The 20,718-nt window shown below is 36.3% G+C and overlaps 1 protein-coding gene across 3 annotated transcripts; it reads right to left on the reverse strand.

Moving 5' to 3' along the window:
• Nucleotides 1-497: 497 nt before the first annotated feature.
• ca12 (carbonic anhydrase XII) lies at nucleotides 498-18,883 on the reverse strand. Of its 3 annotated transcripts, XM_042753188.1 has the most exons (11): nucleotides 18,520-18,877; nucleotides 17,141-17,161; nucleotides 12,297-12,476; nucleotides 8,637-8,779; nucleotides 7,850-7,945; nucleotides 7,546-7,609; nucleotides 7,307-7,464; nucleotides 6,800-6,926; nucleotides 4,243-4,266; nucleotides 3,240-3,321; nucleotides 498-1,807 (listed from the first exon to the last, which is right to left on the reverse strand). In XM_042753188.1, the coding sequence occupies exons 1-11, from the start codon at nucleotides 18,572-18,574 to the stop codon at nucleotides 1,729-1,731; spliced, it is 1,029 nt and encodes a 342-aa protein (XP_042609122.1). In that variant the 5' UTR covers nucleotides 18,575-18,877; the 3' UTR covers nucleotides 498-1,728. The 3 variants fall into 3 exon arrangements, with proteins under 3 accessions (XP_042609122.1, XP_042609123.1, XP_042609121.1); XM_042753189.1 differs by lacking the exon at nucleotides 4,243-4,266; XM_042753187.1 differs by lacking the exons at nucleotides 498-1,807; nucleotides 3,240-3,321; nucleotides 4,243-4,266 and adding an exon at nucleotides 4,273-6,176 and having other exon boundaries at nucleotides 18,520-18,883.
• Nucleotides 18,884-20,718: the final 1,835 nt, after the last annotated feature.

Here is a 20,718-nt window from a genome sequence, read left to right on the forward strand (position 1 = left end):
TAACTATTTGTTTCTTGTTTGTCCTACTGTATTTAATTATTCATTTATTTAATTTTCAAATTGTGTCTTTGTTTTCGTGGTATACAAAAAGTTTGAAAATATTAATTATTGTTATTTGTGACACAAATATATTTATAGTCTAATTTATTATATATGATCAGATATTACTTCATGTGCTTTGCAAATGTAGTTTGTAAACTACACTAGTATCAGCATTAAAGTAGTAAGTACATTTTTAGTCAGAATTTAGAAAATTATATTTCCTACATTAGTAGTAATATAAAGATTTATGTTTTATACACAACTATTCCATAATACCATACAATAAATAAATAAAACTACTAATAAATATATCAAATAAAATATTATAAAACAAATTGTGCTTTATCATGTTAATTTAATGCCAGTACCAAAAAAAAAAAAAAAAAAAAAAATCATCACAACACAAAGATTCACTTCATCAAATTAATTTTTAAGACACAAAATGAGAAAAAAAATGCAATGAGAAATAATATCTCAAAATTTTCACAGTGTTCATCACAAATATATGCAGCGCAGAATAAATCAAAATCACATTCTGTTTGCCTTTCATTATCATTTTCCATCTGAGGAGAGTCTATTTCAAGATTCAGCAACTTAACTAGCTTAACCACCAAAGTTATCCGGTCAATTATCTTCAGCAGAGACGGTTTACCAGCTTTACCAGAAAAAAAAAAAAAAAATCAGCATGGAACATATGGAAAGCAGGATCTCCCAAAACTGACCTATTCACAGCTTCAATATCTCCAAAGTCAATCATAATCATTATGATCCTTGCACACACTAATAATTTTCCTCATTATTTTGCCATTAGCTCTTACACTAGAACTCAAACCCCCAGGAAATCAACTTCCTGTGGAGTCAACTCAAATCAAACAGCTAATCAAGATCATTCATCACTTGAAAATGACAGGCAGGTGAAGGTGGATGCTGAAAATCAGGAACGAGTCTTCCGTTCATCAAGCTAATCACTCGAGTGATTATGCAGTCTGGGAAAGCCTGAGCATTATGATGCATGGGCGTTTAGTCTCATGATTGCTTAGGCAATGAGAGGTCAAAGGTCAACCTACACGCAAGCTGGGGAACAATAGGCCATTTCTGTGGCGTGTTCAGTGGGAACGGAGAGCGCGGCTCTGCACATACCCTTTCATTACTCTAATCGGTCCAACAGCACAATAGTAAATACAGGGTGGGGACATCATAACCACCCATCTCAGGCCGCCACATATCCACGCTGAACCAGAACGTCCTCGTTGCCTCGGGCAGAAGCTGCGTTTTCCCACCACATCTGCTTGGCACCGCGCAGAGAGATGTCACATGCCGGCGGACAGCAAAGGAAGGCCACCCTGGCAGATCATTGTATGCTTTGTTCCTGCTTCACAAAGCACCAGGTTTGATGTCAACTGGTGGGTTATACAAATGCGGTGAATTACATACTGTATGAAAACGACATATTTTTACTCTCCTCTCGTGTCATCACAGGGTTTTTTGAGTCCTGGTGGATTAGAATGTGGTTGAAGAAGAACAGACCTCAAATAGTCAGAGTTCCTTGAACATTTTTGATCTAAATATTGCATGCAACCAGATGCTTTCTCAGCGACTAGGTCTGTGAGTCAAGGACAGAAACGTGAATGATGTTTGGATGGACTGCGAGTGTAATATGCTCAGATTTCATCAGATGTTGAGAGGTTATACTTTGGATATGTTTTCCTCTTTCTCAGCCAGCTTGTACCCATTGGTTTTCTCTTTTTGTTCTTCGGTGTTAGATCTAGTGAACAGAACAGAACACGGGCAGTTTATTGTGGAAATCTGTGGAACAATAATATTGGTAAACTTTCAAAAAGGTGTGGCCACACCATCAAAATTTCACAGAAAAAATACTGTCGATAGTGTAGGAATGCACAAAGCACCACTTAAAGGCATAGTTCACCCAAAAATGAAAATTACCTCATGATATACTCACCCTCAAGCCATCCTAGGTGTATATAACTTTCTTCTTTCAGATGAATGCAATCTGAGTTATATTTAAAAAAAAATGTTAAATTAAATGTTATATTAAAAAAACTCAAGAATGTGAAGTCCAAAAAACTGCATCCATCCATCATAAAAAGTGCTCCACACGGATCCAGGTGTTCTGAAGTGAATCGATGCGTTCATGAAAGAAAATTTTTACATTTTTGCTGGGAACTTTTTTGCCCTCACCTCAAAATCCTGATCATGCAGATTTTTCACAGAGCAACGGTAAATATGACTGCAACTTCAGCTCAATGAAGAATACTAATAAATAAATGTGGGAATACAGCTGTCATATAATTTACAGATCATATTAAAACAATCACCATGTAGCTGGATTTCAACCACCATCTTCCTATACTGAAGATGACTTATCCAACTGCTATGTGCCTGAATCTCTCTAAATTAATGATGGTTAATTCTGATGGGATTTTTAGTGCCGTTAGATTACATTGTACTCTTTTATGGCATGTGATCTTCACAAATGGTGAATAAATGATTTATAATTCACTCAATTTGTATAGCTTCAAAAGAGATCAACATATAAATTCATAGAAGAGGCATTAATTTCATTAGACGTAGTTGACAATTCAGTATAATGGCAAGGAGTCAGTTCATGGCAATGCTTTCCAGAGTTCTTTGCTCAAATATTTTTTCTTGTACTTTTGTTGTTACATCTGTGTTTTAAAATACCTAACAAGAGATAAAGTATGCGGTAGACAGACTTGTTTGCAAGGAAAATGAGTTCTTATCTTCATGCAAAAAAACCCTGTTTGGTCCAGTCGCATTAGCCAAAAGATTTTGCATCGAAAAAGGTCTATTGTCATTAGTGTTGCAATGTATGAAGCACAGCTCACACAAAATTCACAGCAAATTTGCATGACAAAAATAAGGTGCTGTCTTATATTAAAAGTTGTGGGCAAGAAAGTCCATTGACTATTGTCAACAGATCTTTGAAGCACAGTCACTTTCAAACCAAGCAGTTTTCTGATGGTCAGTGCATTAAAATCTATTGACCAACTTTAACCTGTTGTGAAATCTGCATGAAGTCTTTTGTCCTCAAATAAAATTCCTCATTGCACTGATTCCTATTAAAATGACTTCATTTTGATCTTTCTGATAAACGTAACCATTCTGATACATGTGACCACATCTTTATTTAATTGTGGGGTGAATTTAACACTTACCTTTTTCTCAAAAGACACCAAACCAGTGTAATGATCAGAAGCAGTCCTAGCATAGAGGCCATTATTATTGTTGCTAGAATACCTGAAAGGAGAATTAACCTCATAATTAACAGTAGCTATGTTTAATCGTCTCAACTGTGTTTTTAATGCAGAATTGTATTAGTTGTAATATTCACAATTAGTGATCACAACCTGGTTTAAAATTAATTTAGTGCATCAATTGAACGTTAGTGACATTAAAGTCAACATGAAATTGCATTTGTTTTTCATAATGTGATGGATTTCAGAGTGGAGACAAAAATGCAGGACTTGATTTAATCCTTTGGGAATTGCTGAATTATGAAAAGTTATGGATGAAAGTTATTCTTTTTTTTTTTTTTTTTTTTTTTTACATTTTTGTGAAATTATGAATCACGCGTGTGAGTGTGAATGCAAATGCAAGAAGAAAGTTTTGGGTAAATACTAATTTCACGTTGACTCAACAGAAGTTAAAAATAACTTGTAACTCCTCAAAAAAGCCCAGACTAGCTTCTTTGTTTAGCAGTTCTCAATATGATTAGCAGTCATCACACACTGACATAATGCACAAAAATACACAAATGTGGCTGTGATTACACATGTGTTGACAAAACCCAGTGCTGTCTAATGAGACACGCATGCACATGTATAGGGCACCGTGGTTTAAAGTAAACATATCTGTCATGCACTGCAACACTGCAATTAGAACCAAACCATAGATAGTCAATGATAAGGTCTTAAAGTCATGCTAAGTGCACAAACATGCCCTCTCCATATGTTCAATCTTATGTCAACAGCAATTTTGTTGTGGCCAAAGAAAGTGGTGATGCAACACTGCAGTTACACGTCACTGCATGGCCACCAGCTCATCGCCTCGCATGAGTGTCACAACAATAAGACGTCACGTCTGTTAGCCAGGAGTGAGGAAGTGTCTGACATCACAAACACTCATGCACACGCAACTGTTTATTTTACTATAACATACACCAGTTCATCCAAGTAAAGTCTCCTTGAAGGGAAGAAAAGAAAAATATGAATTGAGAGGAAAGTTTTGTGAATATATTGCACATACAAATGATGTGGGACTATTCGAGAGAAAAAACACACACACACACAAGATATATTAATAGATATATTAGTGTTTTAACAGTTTTTGTTCATACAATGAAAGTCAATGGGGTCCAAAACAATACTGGACACCATTGACTTCCACTGTTGGAAAAAAAAAAAAAAAAAACATCATCTGTGCTCAGTAGAAGAAAAAAAGTCAAACAGGTTTGGAATGACATGATGGTAAGTAAATGATGACAGAATTTGTGGATAAAATCAGAAAATGCACTACTTCGGATCATACAAGCTCCAAAGATTCTGATATTCTTTTAGCTCAATACAAATACAAATATAAACTTAAGCCATTGCACTTTAGAATATTCAGACATCACTTCTGAACACATTTAGGATATAAACAAGGACACGTTTGTCCTTTACAAGTGGAAAAAGTGATACATTTTTAATTGACGTTTATTTTACAATCCATGATCTAGACATTTCACAAAGAATTTTTATAGTCCAAAATCTGAGTCAGTGTCCAAAAAAAGGTTACGCTGTCTGCTGTCTCTCTGGGTTCAGATCACACCCAAAAAACAGTACCATACAGTGTTCGAGAACTTGAGAATGTTAAAATACTTTAAGTGCCCTTTGTCCCTTTTAATTTGCGCTTGACTCTTTGAACTTTTCCCAATAAAATGTAAAAATATGCCCTCTCCATGATGGTCTTCTGTCTTTTTGTGCATTGCATATCATAATTAAAATAGTTTGAGCCGTATTCTCCCACAAAAAACTCGCTAATGCTTAAAACAGACCAGCTTTTAGTCTAGACTAAACATTAGATAGTTAATCTGGATCCTGAAGGCTGGAAATTTTGTGGTCCTGTCGACATCCATCTAGCAAACGCATACTGTCCAGTTCATTGGAAAGTAACTACAAAGTTTTCATAACCAGCGGCGTAACATATCATGAAGACTATTTGCTCAACAAGTCATTTCATCTACTGCAAAAGCAAAACTAGTTCGAGACAAAGACTGTCTGAGTCTCAGGGACGGTTTAGAGGGTACCATCAAACTAAATAAATCTTACTCAAATGACATACTAGCCTTAGGAGCTGACTTGACTATATGAATATTGTGCGTGACAGCATACTGCAGAAACTCAGGCCCTTGGGAAGGACCGTGGCCCCTTGCTGGGTTTAATCTTCCCATTCAGCACGTTGAGGTCTGTGGAGGGTCAAGGCTGAGCTGAAATCCTTCGGGACTGTAGCTTGAGGATGCCCTATGGTGGTTTTCATGTTTGGGTTTCTATGCTGGTTGATTTGCCTCCTCATCTTCTTCAGCATGGCTTCAGCCAGTGATTGTTCAAGCTCTGCGGCTTCATCCCGAGATCTTCCTTGTACGAGTTTTCTTATGGTCTGAAGGTCTAGATCAGACCGGCAGTGCAAGTAACTCCTGAGGTTCAACTCTGGAAAAACGACCTCTCTCAGAGCTTCAGCCATCAAACCCTTTGCATGGTATCTCTCGAGCTGATGCATGACATTCTCCTCCAGGGATACAAAGCATATCCCTTTATTCGTATCAAATGCTCCCATATACCACGGTGTTGGTGTGTTCTTCCCAACGGAAGAGGAGTAGCCAGTATTGCTTTGCATCTTGTTCTTTGACCACTGCTTTTTCTGAGTTGCCTGGCTCCAGTGTCCCTCCTTCTTGGTCTTTTTCAACTTTTTGTCCTTTCCCGGTTTGGGACTCAACTTTGGCAGAAGTTGGTAGAGTCCCTCATCGGCCAAATCCGCAAGGTCACCCACCAGAAGTTTCTGGATGACTTGCTTCCTCTGAAAGGGGGACGCCGCTGAAAGAATACCATGCATTCCTGCACCAGACACAATGTAGAGAGGTGTTCAAGCTTAGCATTGAAACGGAGGACTGCTATGGAAAAACTTTACTAGTGCAGGGGTTGGAAGGAAAAATGAAGGACCCAGCTTTCTTCTCCATAATTTAGTTTCTTAAGAAACATTGCCATGCAGTAAAGAACGCAGCAAGTGGTATCGATGAATTTAGCCTTCATGCAAGGATGTTAGCAAACAGCAAGACTGAAGCAGATCACAAGCCTCCGGTAATGACAGTAAACCTAAACTTCTCTCATAGCAACAAAATGCCTGACATTTAGAAGTAAACTCTGTGGTACACCAACTCTAAAACCAGGTTTGGAGGGAAAGATTTATGCCAGTTGAAGCATCTAATTTAAAACCCAGCATTTGTTTCGAAGGAGCCTGCAGAAGCAAAGGTCTTTCATTCAGGAAAAAAGGTAACAGTGCATAAATGGAGGCCTTACGCAGATGTTGAAAGAGAGACAAAGCCAACTTGAAAGCTTGTATTCCTATCAGTTATTTGATAGGAAACCATGGCACTCATAAAACTTCTCTTCAAGCATTGCAGCAGATATTTTAACACTTATATCATACAAAATCAAAATGCAATCTAGACACTACTTACCATCCTTGAAGGAAACCAGTACTACTCTGTTATCTGCGATTTGTGGTTTCCGGTAATTTCCGTGAAGTGGCACAGTATTAGACTCTTGGGCATTAGAAGCGTACAGAGCAGTGGCCAATGCCAAAAACTGTAAAGACACAACAGTAACATTACTACACACAATACAGACAGCTGAGACTATTGACTCAGAGTTGCAAGTCACACACAAAGAGTCAAGGTTTGGCTAGTTAAGTGTTTGCAATTATGCCATAACTACATGCACTACATCTATTGACAACCATTCAAAATTAGCTGTGTATTCTGACGAAATAAATGTGTTTATACATGTTTGCGATTAATGGATAGCTTTGCCCCGAATATCATTGACCTCCTTGGTCGTACTAACAAACTTATTAGCTTGCAGTGCAGATAAAATGTATATTTGATAACAGTCGCCTGATTTGATTTCTACTAAACCACCTTTTCTCAAAGCAAAGCAAAGCAGTACCTATTTTTTTTGTGAAATACCTGTTTTCTTGAAATGGTGACCGGTCTCCTAAACACAGTCCATAGTACACTGGGATAGCAGGGTGGTGTGGTCAAAGAACCATCGTAGCAGTAATACTCATCCAAACGGGCCGGTAGCAGTGCATGGATGTTAAATGCTGAGACCTGTATTTTCTGATCTGTCAGTTCACAGGTTAGCAATAGGAGAGTGTTAGCACATCCCAATCACAGATATTTCAAACTATATGAAAGTAACGTACCTCTGTACTTTATCCCATTCATGTATTTGAAGAATTTGTCGAAAGCAGGGTTGAACTCTCCAATCTAAATTATATAAAACACTGCCTCATTAGAAAATAAGAGTTACGCTGGAAAATTTGTTGATGTGACTTTTAAGCACTTATTACAGGAACAATCACCCTAAATTACCGAGAGTTAAATGCCTTGCGGTGATGGCTCATTGCTCAGTTCTTGCAGGAATAAAACCAGCAAACTTCCGAGCATCAACCCTGAGCCTTAACCACTGCACCACATCAGTCGCAGTGGTTTGAGGCCTGGACTCACCTCAATGAAAACTCCCAGCACAGCCAGTCCATCATGCTTGTCCACTGCCATTGAGATGTTGGGGTATTTGTCAGAATTGAAGTGTACTACATGCATCTGGATACAACAGAAAAAACTTGGCTTTAAAGAGAAATCAATCAATCAATCAATCAATCAATCAATCAATCAATCAATCAATCAATCAATCTATCTATCTATCTATCTATCTATCTATCTATCTATCTATCTATCTATCCATCCAACCAACCAACCAACCCACAAACCCATCAACCAGCCAAGCACATAAAACAGAAAACCATCTAAAACAGAAAACTTGCAGTGGAATAGCCATATATTGCAATAACATTTGTTGACTGATTTGGAAGAATTTTATAAGAAAGCCATAAATTCTATTCTATTTAGGGCAATTCACAGCATGTGCCCTCTGGCCTCTGGAAGGAGAGGCAACAGGCAAATATAAAAGGGCAGAGGTCTGAACTACAGAGCCACAATGACTGTAAATGCTATCTTTGGGAACACATTTATGTGTGTTCTATGAACACAAACTGTGCAGGCATTTTCCCTGTCCTAAAGTGAAAAACAGAGATAGAGTGATTGTTATTTGGGACACCTCCATACATGTTACTGAACATTGCATCATGCACTGTTGAGTCCTGACTTCAGGTTTCTTTTCAAATCCTCTATAATGGGCTTATGCAATCGTAAGCAGTTTGATCCTGCACTAAAGGTGTTCACAGTAATGGACGAGGTCTCCTCTTTGGGGTGTGTGTGTACATATTTACTTTACCTCTCCAGCAAACCGTTTGCCATTAACAGTGTGTTCTGATCCAGTCAGCAGATTGGAGTAGCCCCAGTGGAAGTGGAGCTGAGCTGCTGAATATCTGTGAGGGAGGCTGGAGATGTACATGTGAGACGGCAAAGACAATTGCACTGTGGGTACAAAGGAAAGAAATCGTGCATTTCACCTTTAAGGTATGGTCACATACAAGACAATACAGGTGAATGCATCGGATTCGGGTAAAAATCTGCATGGGGAAAAGTTTTGCTGAGTCAAAAGAGACCATACCCCAAGTCAGGTCCATCTTTCAATGTAAAACTATGTTTTATTTTCCTGGGTTTAGTTTGTCAGGCATACAAATCTTAAATGTGGCCATTGCTACAAGTAATATTACATGCTTCCTCAACAAGCCATATGATTTCCGGTGTCCACAGCAGAAATGGTACAAGGAAAGTTTAACCCTCTGGAGTCGATTAACGCGTATACGCGTTTTGGGGTATTTTCTCCTGATAACCCCGAAAAGAACTTAAATTACACTTTCAGTTTTGATCGTAACCTAAGTTACATCAATCGAATCTGTAAAGGTCTACTTTTTTTTGTATACAGACATAATAACAAAAAAAAACTTTGTGCACTTATAAAATAAAGATAACAAACAAGGAGTGCTGTCTGCAAGCCTTTGTCTGCGCTGATCTTCAGATACAAATGCGACATTAAAATGAACTGAAAGTGAATACTCAACACAGAGACATGAAGAGATATCTATAGAAAGGCCTTGTCTACCTTTTAAACTAAACAATGCTGCTGAAACAAATATTCTGTGATAAGGAATCATATGAAAACAACGCAGGACGTCTCCCTTCATTATCTTCAATGCGACCACGCCCCCCCGCGCCGAGCGAGCGCTTTTGAGATTCAAATGTTTCACTAAAGCGCGCTGCTTTTGAATACGCCCACACAACAGAAGACAACGCAGCGAGACTGTTCTTCAAGTATTATTTTTACTGTTTTGCTTCGCGATGAGAGGAATAAGACATAATTCACACCAAAAAGATGTGATGTGGTTGAGGATTTGAGATTTGGATTTTCAGAAAAAAGAATGACGCACTTTATTCAGCAGAGGCATAAACTGAGTAAGTCTCTTTTTATTGATTTATATACTTGTACTAGTTTTTCACATAACGTGTAAACATTTTACTAGTGATTTACTTTTTCCAAACTGTAATTCCTGAAAATGTATAATCAATTGTGAAATATTATGAAGTTTTCAATAACAATATACACTACTATACCCCTTCAAAAGCTTGATGTTCATCCAAATGTAACTGTAACAAATTAACAATCATTGCCACAATTTATCCCCCTAAAAAACCTAAAAAAAAAAACATTCTCAGCTCTTTTCAACATTAATAATAATAATAATAATATAATAATAATAATGATTAATAACAATAAATGTTTTTTTGTAGAAAATAAGATTGTTAAAAGGATTTCTGAGGATTGTGTGACTGGAGTAATGATGCAAAAATGTCAGTTTGAAAGTCAGTTTGATTGTTCCAATAAACTGTTTAACTGCACTCACAAGTGAAATATTAAATTATGTTGTTGGCATAATTTAATATATTCTAAATAGGACTACAAACATAAATTAAATAGATTTATTTTGTCCTCACATTCTTTCTTGTAACTCATCGCCTCTCAGTGACACAGCTGACTGAATGGCTCATTATGCAGCTCATTATGCAGGCCTTTGTCTTCTCAGGTGTGAATTTCATTATAGTTGACGCCTAATATATGACTTTTACCAACACAAAAAGTGTCTTAGAAAATTTAAATCAATATATTGTTTTCTGTAATGAGTAAACAAGATGATTTTCACATCATGTAGAAAAAAAAAATTCTAGGCTACAAGCTCTTTCAAAATATCTGGGAACCAATTTTCTGTATGTGTTTTATTGCCTTTTTCAAGTGATTTAAACATTTTTTAGTTTTTCACTAACCACGCATAACATTTTTTTTCTCCCCAAACACAATCATGTACATACATGCTGCTCACATATTATTATAGCCTAGTTTGTGCTGATTACAGTGAGATTAGACTTTAGCCATTTAGATATTTATAAGAAACTGAAAAAAGCACAAATGTCAGGGCATGACAAAACTTCTCCAGGCCCCAAAAATACCCTTAGACTCCAGAGGGTTAATATTTAAAGGATTGGTTCACTTCCAGAATAAAAATTTCCTAATAATTTACTCACCCCCCTCATCCAAGATGTTCATGTCTTTCTTCAGTCAAAAAGAAATGAAAGTTTTTGAGGAAAACATTCCGGGATTTTTCTCCATATAGTGGACTTCAATGGGAGCAATGGATTGAAGCTCCAAATTGCAGTTTCAATGTAGCTTCAAATGGCTCTACATGATCCCAGACGAGGAATAAGGGTCTTATCTAGCGAAACGAGCATACATTTTCTAAAAAAAAATAAAAACTGTCCAACTTCAAAATCGTCCGACATCGTTCTTTTACCTTTTTTTGTAAAGGGCATTTGACTTTCTTTGCACGTTTGCTTATAAACACTGGTCACACATGACCTTTCCAACATAACTGTGTGATGTATGAATCAAGCTAGTGCAAGATGAGCATTTGTGTTTAAAAAGTATATAAATTTTTACTGATCGTTTTGCTAGATTAGACCCTTATTCCTCATCTTGGATCATGTAGGACCCTTTGAAGGTGCATTGAATATGCAATTTGGACTTTCAACCCGTTGGGTCCCATTGAAGTCCACTATATAGAAAAAAAATCTTGAAATGTGTCCTCAAAAAACCTTCATTTCTTTCCGACTGAAGAAAGAAAGACATGAAAATCTTGGATGACACTGGGGTGGATAATTAACAGGTCTTCATATCGAGATTTCCATATGACAAATTCCGCAAGTTTTTCAACTAATAATCCTGCCTAAGTTTTCCCAAACTAAGTCTTTAATGGCTCTGAAACCCCAAGCACAGTGGTACACTGTCAGGAAACCTCATCAGTATTCATCCTCGTGGCAGGACCTCTGTGGCAGCAATGCACACTTGCTGTAGTTAACTATACATTTCTCTCTCTTTCGGACCAGACACTACTCTTTGGAGTGAGAGTGGATAAAATAAAAGAGTGTCTTAAGTAAACAATCACAGTCGAGAAATGGTAGATGGAACAACTTCAGTCTATATAATGCACTATTGACCAAAAATATAGCCGAAAATACCCATTACCTAGAAAAGTAGCACTTGTGATGTTGTTTAAGACGTTACCTCGAATCACAACTTTGCCATATTTTCCAGACTAAAATACAAACAGGTTTGTTTTATCATAATAAGCGGGTAATTATGGGAAATTGCTATGGCAGACATGCAAAATAGATCCTTCTATCATTTTCTCCACATTGACCTAGAAGTTAAGCTTGAGAAGAAAGTCTATTTTACCTTTATGTGTGACGCACGGTCTCATTAGTTTAACAACCACAAATCCTTTAATCTATTGTAGTGAAAGAAAGGTCTATGTTTTTGCTCAGACATTACAATATGAAATGTAATATCTAAAAATGTAAGTTTAAAAGGTACGTAATGTGACAATAGTTATTAGTCATCTTTAAAAAACAAAATGCTCTATAATTATACTGCACTAACCAGAGTGGCCGTTGTTGCTGAGAGTGAGCTGTTCATTGGTCGTCAGGTTGTAGTTCTGAACCTGGATGGGCGGCAGGTTTGGATCGTATCTCAGCAGCTGTGTTTGGAAGTCGATGGGTGACTGAAATGCTCCTCCACAAAATGGGTAGTTGCTGGACCAGTTGTGTTCGCCATCAGGTCCTGAAAGCAAAAGTCAAAGAAAGCCGTGGTTAATGAAGTGACCGTTTCTTATCTGGAGGTGTAGATTTGTACATTTGATGTGGCCAGAATTGGACTGCATTAATGTTTTTCTAAGACACAGGCTAAGGTCAGCGGTCACAGAATGCTGCCTTACAAAATGAATGCCCTTCATGAATACCACACCCAACAATAAAAGATAATGTTTTGCTATGGGGGAGGCTTCGAAGTCATTCCAACAGAGTATAAATTTGTCTTATATACATTTCTAGTGCATTGTAGAGAAGAGGGTATGGGAAAAGGTCATTTTTTAATAATATGGCAAAGTTTTGAATTATTTGAATAATTACTAGGCTTTTTAAATGCAATTGTCATTATTTTCTGCTACTGAAACAGTGGCAGTAAAAGAGGTTTCCTGTCGCTGTGGGCTTAAAGCATCACATTAAGGGCTTGTGTATTCTTTGTCAATGATGATCATGGTTTTGTGGGCAGCTTTTGTTTTGTGGACTGCCGTATGTCATTAATTACTCACCCTCATTTAGTTCCAAACCTGAAAGACCTTCGTTCATCTTCGGAACACAAATTAAGATATTCTGATGAAATCCGAGAGCTTTCTGACCCTGCATAGACAGCAACACAACTGACACATTCAAGGTCCAGATATCGTTAAAATAGTCCATGTGACATCAGTGGTTCAACCGTAATGTTACAAAGTAACAAGCATATGTTTTGTGGGCAAGGAAAACAAAAATAACAACTTTATTGAACAATTTATTCTCTTCTGTTTAAGTCTTCAATGTGCGTTCACGAGAGTTTCACGACATATGCGTGTGGTGCTGCTGACATAGAAATTATGGATGTACAGTACATCTGATGTCCACTGATGTCACATGGACTATTTTAACGAAGTCCTATACTTCTCTGAGCCTTGAACATGTCAGTTGCATTGCTGTCTATGCAGGGTCAGAAAGCCCTCGAATTTCTTAAAAAAACATCCTATTTTGTGTTCCGAAGATGAACGAAGGTCTTACGAGTTTGGAACGATGAGTAATTAACGACAGAATTTTCATTTTTGGGTGAACTATCCCTTAGTGTTATTGCCCTTATATTAAAATAAGTTATTCATTAATTAAAATAAATTTAAATAATCTAATCTAATTAAATAAAAAAATATTAGATTAAGATAATTTGGGGTTTGTTACGACTTGTCATTTCTGATCAATTTAATGTCCTTCCTTAATAAAAGTTTGAATTTCTTTAAAACAATCTTACAATCCCCAAACTTTTGCCAATTTTAGTAAAACATGTTAATATATTAAAAATGCCACACAGAGACACACAGAGTCCTAGTTTTTAACCAATTCAAAAAAGCCTAATCAACAAGCTACATGATTGAAGTATCATTCATGTCTGTCTGGGATAAATTATGCTAAGATAATAATCTATTGAGCATTTGTGCATCTGTTTTCATCTTAGACCTCAGGCAGAGAAGTGTTTGATGTCATTATGTCCCTGGACATGATTGAAAACGGCCTTGACTCAGCTGAATTAATTCAGACTCCGAATGTCAAGAGCTCTCAGTGTTAGCTGGCACAAAGGACAACACTCATCTGAGCTCTTTCTGATGGGCAAGATAACATCTACACAACAGCACAAGCACTGCAGTGTTTCTCGTTGAGCTATTCATCATGGTATTTCAAACAGTGGTCAGTTGGACACTTCACTCAATTGTAACATTGTCCGCATCTCAAAATATATACATTAACATTTTAATGGGCAAATAAATTCCATAGACTTACATTTTGGGCCACTCAGACCAGTATACAACTACTTAGAACACTCAAAACACTTTAGCATCATATCTCTGACTTCTGCATGAGTACCACTCACGTTTTCTTGTAGATGTAGTTTTAGTAGCAACTAAACTTAGCAATTTGCTTAATGAGGGTGGTTGGTTTGATAATCACATCATCTAAAAATTTTAGTCTACGAGCCTAAATACAGCACATTACAAGGTAGTCTGACTTTGTAGGCACTGTAAATTTGCACAAAGAAGTGAAAATTATTTCACAAGTTTAACTGAAGGGACAGAAGAGATTCAGCTTGTAAATTGCAATGTGCCACACACAATGACAGAATTATATTATGCATTGTTCTTTCTTAAGTATAGGGAGCTATGAAATTTCACAGCCAAGCAATTAGACAAACAATCTTCTCCCAAAATAAAGCCATTATAACAGCTTTGTTTTGCAGTTGAGGTCCCTTGAGTCGCGTTATATCTTTAAATCAGCCATAAAATAAATCAAAAGACATGTAATGTAATTACATAAAAGTGTGTCATTCAATTCTGTGTTACTCAATGATTCAACAAGTCTCCTTGCAAAGTCAGTGAGAACACGTGAGTGATAGCAGCATGAGGAGAGAGCTGGGTGGAATGACACAAGAGCCGTGAGAGCCAATAGGGGTCAAAACGGAGTTATCTTTGCACCACGAGATCCCATTTTCCAGGAGCAACGTGTTCTTTGATACCTCCTTCATGGCTGCCAGAGGGTCTTCATGTGCACACTGGTATGGCATACTGGGATTGTTAAAGATAATGGTGAAAAAGCCTGCCCAGGAATAGTCTTGGCTCATGAGGATGGTAACCAGAAGCCTGTTTGGTTCCCTAGGTTCAGGCAATAGAGCAGAACACTGCCACAGCGGCCGTGATTAAGCATGTTTATTTTAAAGCTCTTCAGCGTGTAAAGAGCACGTTTTGCTGGTCTCTGTAGCAGATGACTGGATGACCTTTTCTACTGAGGTGAAAACGACTCCATCTGGTCATTGTAAGAGAAGGCATTACAACTCAATTACTTACAGTTAGGTGATAACCTAAGCTAAAAGTTTCATGATTCCTCCATCTTGCATTTGATGGGATGAAATAAACATGATCAACGTTTCATATTCATTTTTAGTCAACTTTTTGATTTAAAGGAGTGTTTGATGGCATCTCTCAGTAGTGAAAATGGCGTTATATTTGGTTCAGTTAATTTCAGGGTATCAGTTTGAGTTGTTTGTTTGAATAAATCAAATAAAAAATGATTCACTGACTCCTTTGCTTCATTAAAACAGAACGGTTCATGGAAGTCTATATGTGTGGCATTTTAAAGGGGTCGTATGATGCTATTTCAAGTTTTTCTTTGTCTTTGGAGTGTTACAAGCTGTTCGTGAATAGATAAAATCCCTAAAGTTGCAAAGACAAAAGCCTCAAACCCAAAGAGTTTTGGGTTTCGTCCACACCCTCCTAAAATGCCTTGTTTAAACACGCCCCCATGTGGGTTCAACACATTTTACGGAGGACAAGGACTGTTTCCTGAACCTGGAAGAGTAGCCTACAATGCCGTCTGTTCTGACTCACAGCCTGTAAGTATGTTTTCATATTAAAAGAATTTGCCATTGACGATTCAAACGGGAGTTTTAAGCAGTGCAGAGTAGCGCTTGTTTGTCGTTTCTCTGATCGCAAATGCAGACATGGTTTTATGTTTAAGCGGTGTGATGCAATGCAACACGTAAAAACACAGTATAAGTCATTATAATCAGTAATTATGTTCCCACTGGATGCAACAAATGCCTCGTTTGTAATGGGTTTTATGTTTTTGTCTCGTCGCACCGGGACACGGCATCACAGTATGTTAAGGGGCATAACATTTCCGTCACATGCTTGAAGCATTCAGCCAATCACAATGCACTGGATAGCTGGCCAATCAGAGCACACAGCGCTTTTCAGAATGATAAGCTTTGTAAAAATCAATGCGTTTCAGAAGGCGGGGCATAGAGGAGAAACAATAATATACAGTATGTGGAAAATAATGTGCTTTTTGAACCTTAAACCACATAAACACATTGCTTTACACCAAATAATATTCTTTTTTAGCAACCTCACATGAGCCCTTTAAGTATTAAAATGTTTTAGTAAAAATATTCAAAAGTTCAGTTTTTTTTTTAAAGAAATTAAAACTTCTATTAAGCAAGAACCAACTGAATTGATCAAAAAATGACAGCAAGAAATAATTAATCTAATTTGACTAATTTAAAATCTAATTCAAAATGCAGTTCTTTTGAACTTTACATTTGTCTGTACACTGTTTACAGTGAACTGTTTTCAACATTAATAATAATGAGAAATTCTTCTTGAGGCGTAAATCAACATATTAGAATGATTTCTAAAGGATCATGTGACACTGAAGACTGAAGTTATGATGCTAAAAATTCAGCTTTGCATCACAGAACCAAATTACATTTTGTAAATATAATAACAGAAAATAGTTATTTTATTTTGTAATAATATTTCACAATATTAGTTTTTACTGTATTTTTGAACAAATAAATGCAGTGAGCATGAAAGACTTACAGTAATTTAGTTATACTGTTGTTGATATCTATATTTATACATTGGTGTATATATTTATCTACCTATATATACGTCCATCAATCCATCAATCCGTCTATCTATCTATCTATCTATCTATCTATCTATCTATCTATCTATCATGCTTGTTTGTTTTCATTTAGTATGGAAACCCTATCATTCTTATATTAAATATTTTAAATTGCAACAATGGTTATTTCAAATAAATAAATAAATAAATAAATAAATGATTGATTGAATGAATGAGGGGTCTACTTACCATTATATGCCCAATTTGCCCCTGAAAAAGAGACAGAAACAAATATTAAATGCTTTTAAAGTTTCACTCAATTCAGTCATAAATCAGTCAGATAATGCATTCCACTGCAGCTGGACTTTATTCTGGCTGCAACCTGCTGCTCTGGTCACTGCTGGCTTCTCTCAGTCAATCTGACTGACAGGCCGAGCCAGACTCTTGCTGGTCTTTCCTAGAGACTTCTGGTTGACAATGAGATTCCCCCGGAGCATGAATAATCCGTCACTGATTAAAATTCTAAAGAACAAGTCATTGGAAATCAAGGCATTCCTCTAATGATTAAAGTTCATACGTTTAATTTAAATTGATGTTGACACAGAGTCTATAATGAAATGCAAAGCATTTTTGCGCAACTATTTTTAGTGCACCATGCATTAGCTGTAGAGTAATGGAAATTTTTCCCAAATGACACAGGAAATTATGATATTTTCTCAATATGACATTTTGAGTCCAAACAGGAAGCCGCAAAAATGTACTCAGCAATTTGGTCATCACTTTTATTCACAAAAGTTAATCTACCTTGCTACTGTAGGACCACAGGTTTTTCCTGAACTGACCCTTTGGGGAAGATCTACAGAAAAGATATTAACAGCGCAGTTAAGTCAGCACCTGAGCACTAATTTGGCGTGACAAACGTTTCACCTGTGGTTTTCAATACACTGAGGTCAGTCGAGGTCATCTGTCAGATCCGCAGACACAGCCTTACTAATTCAAAGCATTTTGGGGTTCTGTAAATTTATAATTACACATTATGATTTTACATGTTCTTACTTTACTCCCAATGTTGTTCATTTATGGAAACAGCCACTCATTCACCCACTCATTATGTTAACAACTTAAATGAACTTCCAGGAATCTATATTTGATGTTCAATTTTCTTCCAAATTACTGCTTCTACACCAATATGAGACCATATTGTCCGTTTAAAACGATGCAAATTTTTTTTACAAAAGGTTTTTACTGAGGACTATAAAAAAATACAAACATTCACAAATATGCATCAGAAAGTAATTTCCTTTAAGTGTTTTAAAAGAAAGTATCAGAAATAAGAGTGTTTAATATCACTGCAGTTTAAAATGCAAATGTCACATCTATAAGCATTTTTTTTAACAACAAAACTATAAAATAAGGTAGGCTTCCACATAACTTATTAGCAAACATTTCACATTATATAGGCTAATGTTGAACATATTATTAATAATTCACATTTTCCTTTATTCTTTTATATGTAGGCTACAATTTTGAATGCACATGTAGTACTGACCTGTTAAGTGACAGGTTACCATGTTTCTGAGCAATCAATGGAAGTTGGGTTATTATAACGTGAGTTCTGGAAGACTTACCTGTGAACTCGAGGGGACACGCGATCAAGATGATGAATGTAAGTGTAAGTGTCATTGCAGAGAGGTACCGGCTGCTTCTCAAGTGCCCTCAGAAGTCGACTCAGAAGAGAGAAACGTTGACATAGCTGTCGGAGCCGGCTCTTATATCAAGCATGCTGCGCTCGCGAGTTAAACAAACTGACGTCACGGCGATGACAGAGCAGCGCGTGTCCAGCGAGTGACTTCATACAGAACAAATCTGCGGCTGTGCCTCGAGCTAGTGTGCTGCCTACCCAGACAGCATCAGAGGAGCACAGCTTTTTCTTAGCCCTGATAAATAGCTATTAGCCACACGCTCTCAAACCGGCAATTTTAAAACTCCGCAAACAAGATACAGAGCGTCATCTGATATGAGAAAAAAATTACAGCTTATAGGACAGTGATTATATCTCCATATTGCAGCATTTGCTCGGTGTTTACTGTGACCGCAAATAACATACCGCGTTATTATAGGTGTCTAGCCTATGTATAATGTAGGCATCGTGTTTATTGTACAACTGTATACGTTTTGCTGCTATTGTATCATGATTTATGGCTATTAATCTATCAGTCCATGCGCACGAAACGCCGCTCAGCCAATCAAATTCGTGGACTGGAATTAATTGTTGCAGGCCTACATCATCATCATCATTGTAATTATTATTATTATTATTATTAAGTATATATAGCTACTATTATACAGAAGCACAACAATAATTTTGTTTATACATGAATAATAATTTAAATTAATAATAAAAACTTGCAATCCATAACTGTCCATAATCCATATACAGCCATAGCTCACGGCTATTCATATATATGCAGTGTGTGTGTGTGTGTGTATATATATATATATATATATATATATAATATATATATATATATATATATATATATATATATATATATATATATATAGTTTCAGTAATATTGTTGACCTTTTGTGACAACATGCCCCAATAGCCTGCACTATGTACAGCCTATTTGACACAAATCAATTCATAAAACAACAACAACAAAAAATAACTTATGACATATTATCAAAATGTACTATAACATCATATCAAAACTTTTGGTTGATTCTTTAAAGCATCATTCCTCTAAAGATGCATAGGTGTGCGTTGTTGTATTTTCTCAGTATGAACAGGAAAAGTGGATTTTGCCCATCTCTGTGTCCCCCCTGCTGGTGACCTTTGACACTGATGAAACAACTTCAAATACTCTTTTTTTCCCCTTAAAAATTTCCTATTTTTCTCTAATTTATTTTAGCTTTGAGAAGAAAAAAAATGAAAGATAGAAATATATGGGGCAAAGAATTCTAAGAATAATAATAAAAAAATAAAATAAAATAGAAAATATAAAAAAAAAAAAATTCATAAATTAAACGTTTGTGTTTCATTCTTGTTTTCCTATTGTTTAAATTTTGTTGAAAAGTCATTTTAAATCATTTTAAAACATGTTGCAAATGATGCGGTTTTCTTTTTCATAGTATTACAAATAAATCACTGTCAAACAAACAGCAGGTTATTATTTTAACAACTTCGTATGGCCTGCTACAGAGGCACATGTTTTTAATTTGTTGTAATATTATGTCAAAAACTTAACCAATACCTGCCATATTTTGAAGGAAAAAAATTGTAATGCTGTAAATAATGTTCTTCAGATTTTTTTTATACACATTGATATACTTTATAATGTCACTACAAGCTAAATCTATCAGATACGTGTGTGTTACACACTATGTGAATCACCCACTGGAGACACATGGGTGATCTTTTAGTGAACCGAAGGTCAAATGGGGAGAATCCCTCAGTAATTTACCATCTGAGCCACTCAATATATCCAACATTTTTAAAAGAAAAGAAAAATGTAAAGAAAAAAGCCTACTTATACAGTATACATGATGGGACTGAAGAATAACAGTGTAAAATTATGTTTTAATTTACGTTCTGTAAGGAACAGCCAATGCTGAAACCTGAATCTCTACACACATCATTTGTGGGGCCTCTTACTGGCACCGTGCTGGATACTATTTTCATCTGTAACCCGTGAAGAATTCTTCCACAGTAAGGTACACAAAAATGGTCATTATATTATATTAGTCTTCTGCTATATCTATACACTTTAAACATAGTTTATTTTTAATTCTGTGCTGGACCAATGCTAATTGTGCTTCAACCA

This window comes from Cyprinus carpio, chromosome B25 (assembly GCF_018340385.1).
Source record: "Cyprinus carpio isolate SPL01 chromosome B25, ASM1834038v1, whole genome shotgun sequence".
NCBI classification, from domain to species: domain Eukaryota; kingdom Metazoa; phylum Chordata; class Actinopteri; order Cypriniformes; family Cyprinidae; genus Cyprinus; species Cyprinus carpio.

Bases quoted from the DNA above. Each gene is read 5' to 3' on its own strand.
- ca12 (XM_042753187.1), bottom strand. From the start codon at position 18,574: ATGACACTTACACTTACATTCATCATCTTGATCGCGTGTCCCCTCGAG. The intron at 7,465-7,545 runs GTACGTTACTTT...GTGAACTGACAG, and splicing joins GAATGGGATAAAGTACAGAG to ATCAGAAAATACAGGTCTCA. The intron at 6,927-7,306 runs GTATTTCACAAA...GTGTCTTTACAG, and splicing joins TCACCATTTCAAGAAAACAG to TTTTTGGCATTGGCCACTGC.